This window comes from Olea europaea, chromosome 10 (genome assembly GCF_002742605.1).
Source record: "Olea europaea var. sylvestris chromosome 10, O_europaea_v1, whole genome shotgun sequence".
Lineage (NCBI taxonomy): Eukaryota > Viridiplantae > Streptophyta > Magnoliopsida > Lamiales > Oleaceae > Olea > Olea europaea.
Window position 1 is genome coordinate 16,362,189 of NC_036246.1, and position 13,129 is coordinate 16,375,317.

General features: G+C 34.2%; 2 protein-coding genes across 2 annotated transcripts in view; both read left to right on the forward strand.

The window, feature by feature from the left end:
- Positions 1 to 672: 672 nt before the first annotated feature.
- Positions 673 to 13,129, forward strand: part of LOC111401377 (kinesin-like protein KIN-7N) — a 16,880-nt gene continuing 4,423 nt past the window's right edge. The window contains exons 1-14 of the mRNA XM_023029083.1: positions 673 to 872; positions 991 to 1,080; positions 2,075 to 2,193; positions 2,289 to 2,402; positions 2,481 to 2,562; positions 2,691 to 2,758; positions 2,856 to 2,933; positions 4,698 to 4,840; positions 4,913 to 5,015; positions 5,095 to 5,175; positions 5,980 to 6,048; positions 6,123 to 6,182; positions 6,272 to 6,388; positions 7,295 to 7,573. Of these exons, the coding sequence (XP_022884851.1) occupies positions 722 to 872; positions 991 to 1,080; positions 2,075 to 2,193; positions 2,289 to 2,402; positions 2,481 to 2,562; positions 2,691 to 2,758; positions 2,856 to 2,933; positions 4,698 to 4,840; positions 4,913 to 5,015; positions 5,095 to 5,175; positions 5,980 to 6,048; positions 6,123 to 6,182; positions 6,272 to 6,388; positions 7,295 to 7,573 (1,554 nt within the window). The 5' untranslated portion in view covers positions 673 to 721. The remainder of the gene's footprint in view (positions 873 to 990; positions 1,081 to 2,074; positions 2,194 to 2,288; positions 2,403 to 2,480; positions 2,563 to 2,690; positions 2,759 to 2,855; positions 2,934 to 4,697; positions 4,841 to 4,912; positions 5,016 to 5,094; positions 5,176 to 5,979; positions 6,049 to 6,122; positions 6,183 to 6,271; positions 6,389 to 7,294; positions 7,574 to 13,129) is intronic.
- Positions 10,692 to 12,197, forward strand: LOC111401378 (glycine-rich RNA-binding protein 4, mitochondrial-like). The gene is made up of 2 exons (XM_023029085.1): positions 10,692 to 11,070; positions 11,853 to 12,197. The coding sequence occupies exons 1-2, from the start codon at positions 10,872 to 10,874 to the stop codon at positions 11,924 to 11,926; spliced, it is 273 nt and encodes a 90-aa protein (XP_022884853.1). The 5' UTR covers positions 10,692 to 10,871; the 3' UTR covers positions 11,927 to 12,197.

Sequence of the window (13,129 nt, forward strand, 5' to 3'; positions counted from 1 at the left end):
ACCTTCTACTTTCATAAACAAATTAGAGAATGAAATCCATCAATTCCCAATAACTTTAAACTTTATTAATCTTTGTACATCTAAATATATCATGATCAATCCTTATTTAACATCTCACTAGTAAAACGAAAAAAGTTTTAACCAAACTATAATAGCAGATGTGACTCTATCTTTACTAACCACTATGTGACAATATGAAATTGAAACAAGAAATAGTAAATAAAAATGAAGAAAGATGTATTTGTTCTATTCATTTCTTTTAGCAATCAGCTTTGAAAATAATTTATTCATAAGTTTCATGGTAAATATGAATGTAATTTAACATTATTAATTCTCATTTAAATTTATATGTTAACTTATTTTAAATATATTACTATAATATTGATAGGTAAAACGCGGATTAAAATCAAACTAAATCGCAAATTATGGTTTGGTTTGACAAATAAAATAGTTTGACTTCTTTGGAAAAATTTCAAACTATATAAAATAATTTGAATTAAAAATATAATATAAATCGTCTAAATCAAATCGCGTTAACCCCTAATAATCGTATCTACGCATACTCGCATGAGAAATCTCAAAATAGGAAGGGTATTTCCGTCAACTCAGTAAATTTCGACTTGCAATTATATCCCGCCCGTTAGCGGATAACAGATCCCATTTTTTGAAATCAGACCAAAACAGACACAGTGTGCATCTGTGCGACTGCGAGCGTTTAAAAATGGAGAAGATTTGCGTAGCAGTGAGATTGAGACCAGCAGTGAATGAAGAATTCGCAAACGGAAATGGGTTCCACTGGAAAGTGGAAGACAATCGCATTTCTCTTCACAAATCTCGGGGCACCCCCATTTCTGGTGTTTCATTTGCTTTTGGTATGTTGAAATTTGAATTGCTAATTTTGTATGCGTACAGATTCACTTATATTATGTTTTATTTACTCGAGAATTTAGATGGGTTTTCATTTTTTCCCCCCAAAACTGTTGTTTTCAGATCATGTGTTCGACCAGGATTGCTGTAACAGTAGGGTATATGAGCTTTTAATCAAGGACATTATACATGCAGCTGTCGAAGGCTTCAATGGTAAGCTTTGAACTCTATACTTTTCCGATTTGACCTTATTTGTGTTTGAAGTCAGTCAAGAACCTTCGAATAGGTACCCAAATTTCCTAAATGGACATAGCAAGGCTTGAATTTATAACATTTTCTTAGTGTTACACGTAGTTGATTTGTATTATGCTTTTACATTTCTCATATTTCAGTTAAATCAACCCTTTTTATAATCTATCTTCTTTTTCCTTTTCCCCGTTTTTATTGGGATGAGTGCACTTCTACAAATTAAACATAGATGATGCTAAATGATTTTGACGGCTTATTGTTATGTTGGGTGCCAGTGGATGGTGGGCTTTTAAAGCTAAAAATATATTTACAATTTACAAAGCCTTTGTCAAACTAACTGTTAAAGACATTTGTTGCCAAGCACCAACAAGGATAGCATACAATTTGTTCCGGGCAAAATAGTTTTGTGCCTCAGCCTCCTTAGTTATTTTGCTAATAAGAGATTAATACATCTTGTGCTAACATATAAATGAGATGTCATGTGAGTTTCTAATTAAAGAATTATGAGGAGATAAAGGTAATATATTTTATTAGCTCTCTACCATATTGGCAATTTCAGCAGAAGGTCGGTCATCCACTCACTTACAGTGAGCTTGGCAAGAGATTTGAATGATTGGTAAATATTTCTATATGATAGCAATAGAACTTGATATGATGATCATACCTTATTCATACATTCTGTTGTTTCTGTTCACTCAAAGCATTTCTGATTTAAATATTAAGATGTTAATGCAGTAGATACTAAAATGTTTATCATTCAACGTTTATGTTATTTAGAGATTATTTTTCGTATTCAATAACAAATTTTGTGATAGTCAAAATCGTTCCTGCAAGGTATCTATATACAATGGAGTTGTTGTTTTCTTCTTCATTTTTCCCTTGGTGTATTTTCTTTTAATGGACTAAGTAGAGATCTAAACTTCAAATTTTGTTTATTTGGTAATAATGTAATATGCAGGAACTGCATTTGCATACGGACAGACAAGTAGTGGGAAGACTTTTACCATGAATGGTTCAGAAAATGATCCAGGAATTATCCACCGGGCTGTAAAAGATATATTTACAGAAATTGAGATGGTATTGTCACCATTTGCTTGATTTAACTGAAATTGTATTTCCACAGTTGTAAGTATATATGGATTTAAATAGACGTTCTTTGCTTGTCTTCTCAGACACCCGATAGGGAGTTTTTGGTTAGAGTTTCCTATATGGAAATTTATAATGAAGACATCAATGATCTTTTTGCTGTGGAAAATCAGAAACTGCAAATTCACGAGAGTTTGGAGGTAATCTATTGACAGATTATTTGAAATGCCATTGCAAGTTTTTCGACTACAAAGACGTTGATAGCTGTTCCTCTCTAGCGTGGAGTTTTTGTTGCAGGACTCAGGGAGGAAATAGTGAATAGTGCTGAACAAGTAATTGACCTTATTCAACTTGGAGAAGGTTTGACCCTTGAAAATAATGAAACTGAAATAACTGTTATGCTATTATGCTACCTTTTCTACCTTCTTTTTGTTTCTTTTGATTTCATGCATAATTTACTGATACTTGTTTGTATATGTTTCTTTCAGTTAATAGACATTTTGGTGAGACTAACATGAATGTTCGTAGTAGTAGATCTCACACAGTGTTTAGGATGGTATGCACTTGAACTTTGCAAGATCTTTGTTTAGGGTCGATTACTTTCTTTTACCTAGTGTAGATGTCATTAATTTTTCCTATTTTTCGTAAACCAGGTAATTGAAAGCAAGGGAAAGGACAACAATGCGAATAACAGTTCAAGTTCACACGACGCAATTCGTGTCTCTGTCTTGGTTTGAATCTAACTCTATTTGCTTTCTAAGATCAATTCGTATTTTATACTGTGAGGTACCATGATTTTACCCATAGTTGGCCTAGTCATTAACCTGACGAAAGCACAATGTCAACTGGTCCCTGGTTCAACCGATGGGTTATTGCCATGTCAAAAAGTGAAATGAAGTCATTTTTCTTTTAGAAAAGGCATAGAAATAAATATAAGCCCATGTTTGGACTCAATTAATTTCAAAATGTATTTCTCTCTTCTTTCCAACCACATTTTCTTCAATAAAATAATATGACACATAATCCAAAACTTTTCCTTCTTTTTAGCGACACATTTTTAAAAAAATACTATTACAAAATATATTTTTCCCAAAAATTAGCCCTATTTGGGATCCATTATAATGTGCTTTTGGGAAAAATGTATTTTGAAATAGTGATTTTTTTTGAAAAATGTGTGATTAAAAGGAGGAAAAATTTTGGTTTTATGTGTAATATTATTTTATTGGAGAATGTGTGGTTGAAAAAGGAAAGTAAAAAATGTATTAAAATTATGATGGAGCCCAAATTGGAGATAATTATAATGGAGCTCAAACAAGGGCTAAATTAAAGTAGAGCTCAAACAAGGGCTAAATTAAAGTAGATTCTAATTTTAAAATTCATTTATTAATTGGAATATGATATATTCTTAAATTTTCTCTTTTTCAAAAAATTAAATATAAGATCTATGTAAGTTTTTCATATATAGTATTTATCTAGTTGCATCCATATTATTAGTCGGTCTTTCATTTCTATTTTTCATTAAAAATTTGTTTGCTAAGTTTTTTCCAAAGACAAATAAATTTCAAATTATAATCTAAAAATATGGTATAGGTTATATACATTTGTAGACAGAATTTATGCCACGGAATGGATTAGTCCAGTGGAAAACCATGACACTTTAGCAAGACTGAGGTTCATGGTTCTGAATATTTGCTAAAAACCATATGGTTTAAACCAAGTTCGACAAAACCCAGCTGATTCTACTGGACCAATACCATTTCAACTGCCCATTGGTCCAAATATGCTGGTCAGAGCGGACTAGGGTCCATTTCACTAGGTTTTGCCAGAAAATTACCGGTCCGGTCCAGGTTTAATAACTATGGTTTTACAAAATAGGTTTGACCAATAACAAGTTTCTAAAACACCGTACTTGTGTTTTTCTATGACTGTTATTTGCTTTTTTAATAGTTATTTTTTGAACTGTTTATCCGAAAGCTGAAACCAATAAGGTGCTAGTTTTAGTCTGGGAAGCATCTATAATCATAAGACCTTCATGTATCCATCTCACTTGAATATTTGCTAATTTTATACATCAAACCAGTTTGATATATATCTGTACTCTCCAGTACATGGAAATGTAGAGATGTCTTTGATCCACTATAGTGTCCTAGTTAATGTAGCATTGCAATTATTGTTCAAATTTTTAATTACCTTGAGGTCATGGATATACAATGTTTTATTCTCTTTCTTCATTGAGAATATCTTTTTTGTGTATAAGAAATGAAACATTTATCATCTCTGTGTGTGTGTGTGTGTAGTGATGATATATGTTGGCATTAATTATTAATTATCTTTTTTTGTTGGTGCATCCTTAATGTATCTTCTAAATTTGGAAAATAGCATATTTCTGTATCTGTATTGCGTTGTTTCAGATGTTCCTGCTATTTTTTCTGTTCACTTTTCTTACCATATCATTTCAACTTTACTAAGTAGTTATCTGTTCACTTTGGAACTAGAACTTAGTCGACTTAGCGGGTTCTGAAAGAATTGCTAAAACTGGAGCTGGGGGAGTTCGTTTAAAGGAAGGAAAGCACATTAACAAGAGCTTGATGGTTCTTGGCAATGTGATTAACAAACTAATTGACGGTGCAAAGCAAAGGTACTTGCATATTTACTGTTGTTTATATATCACAGTACAACAGTTTATTGACTAATCAATTTCCACACCCAGGGGACACATTCCTTATCGCGATTGTAAGCTTACTCGTATACTTCAACCTGCACTTGGTGGTAATGCAAAAACTTCAATAATTTGTACCGTGGCACCAGAAGAGGTATTCAATTGTTAATTGTATTATAATACTTCTCATATCAATTCCAACAGTAAGGTTTGACGTCATACATTGCAAGTAGGTCCACTTAGAGGAAACAAAGGGAACACTTCACTTTGCTAGCAGAGCGAAACGGATTACCAACTGCGTTCAAGTGAATGAGGTCCGTTTAAGATTTTAAGACATTTACATCCTTAAGCATCTTAAATTTCTGTTTTCCTTTGTGAATTGTTGTACAATACATAATATTTTGTACATTATATCTTGTCATTAATGCATTATGTTCCAGGATTTCTGATTCATATGTTGTGATGCTTATTTTCCTCAGTGCCATTGATTTGAGACTTTATTGGTCAGCCAACTGACTGATTGTAAAATCTTGAAGTGTGGATAAATGTGATTCCTCATATATCACTTCCTGCAGTGAAGTCTAGGATTGATTGCAATTTGAGTTTAATGGAAGAATGATGTTAAATTCTTAACTTTACTGAAACTTTGAAAATAAAGTCCACTTGGTTGTCAGGGCATATAAAAAGTCTTCAAGTTCAGCATTCTTTCTTTTATAATTGATTAAAATTAATGCTTATAAATATTAATGTTACTTTTTCAAAACAGAAAGGGTTCTCTGTTTGAGCATGAGCATAAATGAGGGAACTAATATCTTTTTGAGCTGTCTGTCTCAACATGGCATCCAATAAGTATATATAATTTTCAATTTAATTTTTACTAAATTATCTGATCTGTTCAATGAAATTTGCTAATGTTTGGATCAATTGATGGACCTTTTACTAAATTGGGATTCATTTGGACTCTTGCTTTGTGTTTTGTCCTGAGAATTAATAACTTGTGAAGCATTCTGTTGCTAAAACTACTTGTTCATGTATGTTATCAATGGCTAATTAAGAGCTAATATTAAATCCTTCATATGAAACGACTATAAAGATCATTATTGTTCGTTATCTTTCAGATATTAACTGATGCAGCTCTATTAAAGCGACAAAAACTTGAAATAGAGGAGCTACGCTTGAAACTTCAGGTGATCATATTGTTTTTCTTTGATTGGGATTTAGAACTGAGAATATCCTAAACATGCTAATACTTCTTTCTCAGGGTTCACATGCGGAAGTATTAGAGCAAGAAATCTTGAAACTGAGGAATGATATGCTGAAGGTAAATCTTTCCCCATACTCTGTCAAGTTACCAGCATTTTGATATCATTACTCATTAGTCACTGTAGTTGCTCTTATTCCATTCATCAGTATGAGTTAGAGCGGGAGAAGCTTGCTATGGAATTAGAAGAGGAAAGGAGATCACATAAGGAGCGTGATCAATGCATCAGGAAGCAACAAATTAAAATCGATAATCTTAGCAACCAGGTAGATATTGATGATATCGTTTTCACTTCTCTGTCTAGCTCTTTTTTTCTTTTGCAATGGAGTACTACCATCACTTCTTTAAAATATCACTTGGTAGGACAGGCTTGGATTTTTTAATTCTGATCTATTTTTCCATCATTTCTATTAAACCAGCAACGTCTGAAGCCCATTTTGGCAGAAACATTCTGTTACCCGTTGCCGCTCATCTAAGCTGAGGATTGCCCTGCATTCACTAAGACTAATTAACATATATTTGTAAACCATAACTTTTTTTATTCCAGAAGGGCCAAAAGCCAGAAGGCTTAAAACTAAGAGCTTGTTTGGGAGAGTTATTTTGAAAATATGTTTTCCCCTAAATCGTTTTCAACTACACATTCTATGGGAACCATAACTTTTCTCTACGTTTGAACTGCAATGTCTCCAAAAAAAATAAAAATAAAATAAATGATCTCTCATTGGAAAAATCGCTCCCAAGCAAAATCTAAGTTGTCACCAAGTCAGGCGACTCAGGCCCGTGAGGGTGTGGTGTGCCTTGGGACAGATGTAAATTGGATAAAGATGCTGTCTTCATATTAGAGTCAAAGATTGGATAGTTGTATACCAAAGCATTATCATGATAACTTTTTTTGATGCTGAATCAACATGAATATGGTGGAAGCGCCAGTACAGCTCACATGTTCATTTTCCATGAAACATTCCCCAGTTTCTTCTCTTTAATTACACATCATAGCAGGAGATATAATTGTTCTTATTGCCAATAGATTTAGTATCGTGGATACAAATTAGTAAGTTGTCAAAAACAATTGAGAGGGGCTTCTTCTATTATAGTCCTATAATTTTGTACTTCTATTCAACTGATTTGCTGACCAATTCGTCACTAATATTACAACTCTTTGTGGAGCTCAGAATGTTGGCAAAGGAAGCCTTGGAGAGGAAAGCAATGACAGTCACAGCATCTGCCAAGAAGATGCCTTTAGTACACCTTGTTTTAAAGCAGTTCCCAATGCTTTTGTATTTAAGCGCTCACAGTTCTCTAGGCAGCCAGATTGTAGTCCACTTCCAGATACATATAATGACTTTGCTGATGAAGACACGTGGATGAAAATGAATAAAGGTTATGTAGCTGACCTTGATGCACTTAATATGACTCCAGCAAGGAAAGTTCAGTCATTTCCATCTGTTGATGTAAGTACTGCAAATTTAACTTTGTTTTATTGGTTTCTGTCAAGCATCATTCTGATACATGTACTCTTTTTCTTTATTGGTTTCACCTTGTGGGTAATAACGCCTTTCTGAGGTTTTATGTTATGGGAATAAAAGCAATGTTCATGCATCAATTCTGCAGCTGAAGATTCTTTAACATAAGACAGTTTTTCTTGTGTTTGACAATAATTGAAAAGTTGGATATCGGCTTGTCAGCTACTCTCCAAGTAAAGCATATGCTGTAATAGCTCAATTTGAAAAAGTAGAATTATTACCGGAGTTTGTGAATTAGTTTGATAAATACTCGTATGAATAATCTGAATTTGTTGATAAGCATTTGTCTTTCTGCAGTTTGCACTGCATTAAGAACAAATAAAAAGACATTGTCATGTCCAAGAATGTGACATGATTATGTGTGCTAATTTAGCCCTTGTTTGATTCTCATTTTGGAGGAAATAATGCATTTTGAATAGTAGATTGATGGGGAATGTGTGGCTAAAAATTAAAGAAAGGTTTTGGATTTACGTGTAATATTATTTTATTGAAGAACATGTGGTTGAAAATGAGTTTTGAAAAAATGAATTTTGGAAGAATGGAATAAAAAAAGGGCATAATGTGTTTCTTGTCCTCCCCCCCCCCCCCCCCCCCCCCCCCAATCTCATCCCTAGTTAAATGCCCTTTCTGCCCTTTTTTATCCTATTTCCTTCTGAACAAAAACAAGTTCTTGTTGAAGGCCCAGAGAAAGAGCTTCTTCAACTTTCTGTCTTTGGAGAATTGCTTGCACTTTTTCCTGGAATTCGACTGCTAATAGACCTTGTTGGACCTGCAGTTCCACAGCATAGGTCAGTTCCAATGTAGGTGCTTATTTGCTATTTGCTTTCGTGCTTGTTTGTTTTACATTATTTCCTCTCATTTTTTCAGATGAACCATACTGAACAAGTGACGTTAAACAACCAGCTAACTAAAGAAATATCCGAACTCCAGCAAGAGGCATTGCTAATTCAAGAAGTTCCTTGGGCCCTGTTTGAGTCCGTGACAAATTGCAAGGATGTTTACAAGGATATCTTTTCAGTTTTACAGGTGACTACCAAATAAATCTATTTTTGAAAAATTAGCTGTTGGGAAAAGTTTGCTGAAACGGTGGATGCTCTCCTTGCCATCTTTCTACGAGCAGGATTTTGTAGCTGATGAGAGATCTGCAACTGCTGAAATACTTTCTACAACAACTGAGATAGGTTTAAGTTTTTTTTCAACTCTGGAAGCTCATTTTTTGATGGCTATGGATGGCCAGAGATCCCATGTAAAAAATTATTCAATACAAGAACAATGCACTATGCTTCGGAAGAGGTTGAATAGCACGATTTCATCTTTGATATTATCAGATTCACCAAATATCAAGGATGAACGTTTGAAGGATTTTCCAAATAGCAGCAAACATAAGGTAGCTGCCTGGTTGCAAGTATCAAGATCTTGCGTGTCAATTTTGTTATTTTTCTTCATCCTAATAATTGGATACTATATGTCCTTAAGACTCACTTTTTAATGTGATAAGGGCACTTTGGGAGAAGAAATTGCTTCTTGGAAAAGGAAACTGGAAGATGAAGTCAAAACAATTAAACAGAAGTACCAAAATTTAGAGTCAGAGTTGGTGGTCAATAACAAAATTCTTGAGGTTTCTGAGAATAAATATCATAGCTTGGAAAGGGAGTTCAATCTTTTGAAAGCAGAGAGAGACGACCTTCTCGAAAGAGTGTCCAATTCATCGCAAATGCTTGCACAGTTTAGGGATCAGAAGGAAAATTTTCTACAGGATTTGAATGCTGAAGTACAGAGGAGGAAGAAACTCGAAGAAGAAATCAAACAATTCAGTGTTGCTTTTGCATCTCGGCAGAGGTCGATTATGTCTTTCCAAAGCGACTTCAAATCTGTGCTTGAGAACTTGAAGGCACAGAATCCAGTTTCAGCATCCAAATCTCTTGGATCTTGATGATGAGAATTGTTGTTGCCACTAGTGAATGATTCTTCACCTGTCCTTGCAAACTAGTCATTCGATACTTGTATTATTATTCAGATCAATTATAATTTACCTGTCCTAACATTTTGACTTTACTTTTCTAGGACGTTTATCATGTACTGTCTTAAGATTTCTTTTGTAGTTGATGCGCGAGGGTTGTGCCGAGAATTGGATTTTAAATTCAGTTCCAAATATTATGAATTTATTCAATGGAGTTGAAATTATCTTTCAACCACTCCGGCTAATGGACTGTGGTATTTGTTCCATAGGCTATTCCTTTTAAAGGGTGTTGGGAGTGTTTCATTGTTTATCTTCATGAAAATTAAAAAGAAAAAAAAATGCTCGTAGTATAATATTTATAAGTAATTATGATAAAATTACATTATTAGTTCCAATCTATTGTCTCAATGGCAAGTTGGTCATTAATATTTAAGATGAAACAAGTTTATCTCCTATTTTTTTTTTTTTTATTGTCATGCAATTTGACCACAATAATGAACAATTGTGCAAACTTTTTATAAAATTATCATATGATTGTAGTGGTTTCAATGGGTTGAATTGAACTGGCTTAACCTTATTAGCCACGAGCTCGACTTGTTTGTCAAGGGCCAAGAGCTTGCAAGTTTGAGTTTTATTATTATTATTTTTTGTAAAGTTACCAAACGATGTTTGGTTACTTTGTTGACGAGCTCGTGAATTTTAAGTTTGTAAATCGTGCCCATCAGCCGCTCATGAGTTCAAAAAGTCAAGCCTTGCTCGGCTCACTACACTAGTCCCCCACTCAGCTCGTGCTCGTCCTGACACTAGTCGAGCTATCGATAGCCAAGTTTTGACGAGCTATTGACTTTTTTATCACCTCTACATGGTCATCTTAGAAATGTACGCCATATTAAATTTTGAGGACCAACTTCAATTAAAAAGAATTATAATTTTGGATGTTTGAAAGTGATTGACTTAACTAAGATTTGGACAATTTCCATGATTGGAGATTGACTTGCAATTATATTGAAAGATTGATGACCGAATTGCTCCTTTTTCAAAGTTTGGGACAATAGATTAGAGGTCAATGGTAGTTGTCCCCAAAACTTTTGAGCCCTAGTCATTTCCCGCAAGTTTGACTTCGAAATTCGAATATCCCCAATCCAAAACCCTAGCAAATCGAATTTAGTTCCACTCTAGATTTTTTTTTAGTTTCTTTTTTCAATTATGCTAGTTATCAACATTTCCTTTAAGCAATAGGCGTCGACGAGTGGCGAATTGGAGGAGATGAGGCTATTTGTTAGGGTTATATCATGGGAGACAACTGATGAAGTTCTGAACCAACACTTTAGCAAGTATGGAACGGTGGTTGGGTCTGAGATTGTAAAGGACCGAAACAGTGGCCATCCTAGATGCTTTGCTTTTGTCTCATTTTCTCAATCCTCTTCTGTTAATCATGCCCTTACATCACATTCTTGGAAGAACGGTTTTGTTTCTTAATGAATTACTTTTATCATTTTTGGGTTCTTTATTTTTTTTTTCCTCTTCTTTTGGGTGTGCTTTCGTGTCTAATAAGACTCCATGTTTTGGTTTTTGAGCTTTCTTGACATGGGTTTTACTTTTTATGCTAAACAAAGTGGTTAGAATTTTGAATTTTTAGGTCTTTTATCTTTGTTGGTATATGTGAGTTTTATACTATTTTGCTTATGGCAGTAATTTCAAGTTTTATTTTTAAGAATGTTGGATGTTGCAGCTTTTTCTTGTTTTATAATGGTTAAAATTTTGAGTATTGGGGCTTTTGAGATTGTGAACTTTCTTATTTTAATATTATTTTTGCAATTTCTGATTTCGAATTCTTGTATTTTTGTATATATATTTTTTTCCCTTTGTGGGTATTCTTTTTTCTTGGCAGTAAAGATCAAAATAAAATTCTAGTGTATGAGTTCTTATATGTCTTACTTTTCGAAAGTGTACATCAATGATTTTTATTTTTTTCTAAAGATGAAAAATATTTATAACTGTACAAATACTTCTTATGTTTTTATTTTCAAGATTTTTTGGGTCCATTTTAACGATTATTTTAACTGAAAATTTTCTTACCTTCTGTGAGATAATGTGGTAATGTAACAAAGAGAATAATGGTGGATCTTTCTTGTGTTATTTGATATGTAACTTGGTAGTTTATTTTTATTCTTATTATGAAGAACATTTGTTTGATGTGAATCAAGGATTTCTTTGCTAAATTCCTTCTGCCGTGTTTTTTAATAGGTAGAGGTGAAAAAAATCCATCCCATGGATTGAACAACAACAACGTAGACAGCAGCATGATAGGTGTGGAGTAGGAATAGTAGGATCAACAATCTTGGTAATCCAAAGAAAATTTTTGTAGGAGGTTTGTCAGCTGACTTAACTGAGGAAGAAATTTGGAGTTTTTTTGAGAAGTTTGGTAGGACTACAGACGTAGTTGTGATGTAAGATAATGTGACCCATAACCCGAGGGGTTTTCGATTTATTACTTCTGATTCAGCGGATTGTATTGAGAAGGTTATCCAAAAAAGTTTCATGAGTTGAGTGGAAAGCTTGTGGAGGTTAAGAGGGCTATACCTAAAGAAGGAATAAGCAGTAGTTGTCAGCTGACTTAACTGAGGAAGAAATTTGGAGTTTTTTTGAGAAGTTTGGTAGGACTACAGACGTAGTTGTGATGTAAGATAATGTGACCCATAACCCGAGGGGTTTTCGATTTATTACTTCTGATTCAGCGGATTGTATTGAGAAGGTTATCCAAAAAAGTTTCATGAGTTGAGTGGAAAGCTTGTGGAGGTTAAGAGGGCTATACCTAAAGAAGGAATAAGCAGTAGCAGCAATGGTTATGGAAAGCTAGGTGGTGGACAAGGGTTCAACTATTATCAACAAAGGAGTTTCCTGCCTTACAATGACACGTTTGGGTATCTTCTCTCTGAATATGGTAGTTTTGCTGGTTACCCACATGGAGCTGGAAGTTTTGGTGGTGGATATGGTGAAATTGGTTATGACCTCACCCCTGGAGCACCTATGAGTCCTTGGAGAAGACCTGAAATGGTTGGTGTTAAGAGAAGTTTCTTGCTTTATGGCAATGCTGCTCCGGGCTATCTCACATACTTTAATGGTGGAGCTGGAGTGATGGGTATGGCTGCAAATGGATATTATGGGATCTTGTGGACTGGATTCGATGCATAATCGATGCAAGCTTACTAGTGGACAGGCCCATCTCTTGCCCACAGTAGATAGGATAAAAATTTTACACTGCTAACATGGTAAGAAAAACTTACTTGTGATTATCTCAACTTCAGAGAACCATTTTCTTGCCACGTCAATAGAGGGAAGCTTTTATCGTGTCTTCTTTTGGTAAGAGATCAATTTCATACTAATGGATATTGTCATTGGACCGCAAGGTCGAGACTTGAGACTTGGCATGACACAAAGCGGAACATGAGGTAGACCTATGGCCAATAAGGACTAAGTTTCGTCGGTACATGACAATGAGGGCGTCGCCAAATTTGCTGGGA

Excerpts from the sequence above, each read along its gene's own strand:
- LOC111401378 (XM_023029085.1), top strand. The coding sequence starts at position 10,872 with ATGAGGCTATTTGTTAGGGTTATATCATGGGAGACAACTGATGAAGTT. Across the intron at positions 11,071-11,852 it reads ATCACATTCTTGGAAGAACG|GTAGAGGTGAAAAAAATCCA; the intron begins GTTTTGTTTCTT and ends GTTTTTTAATAG.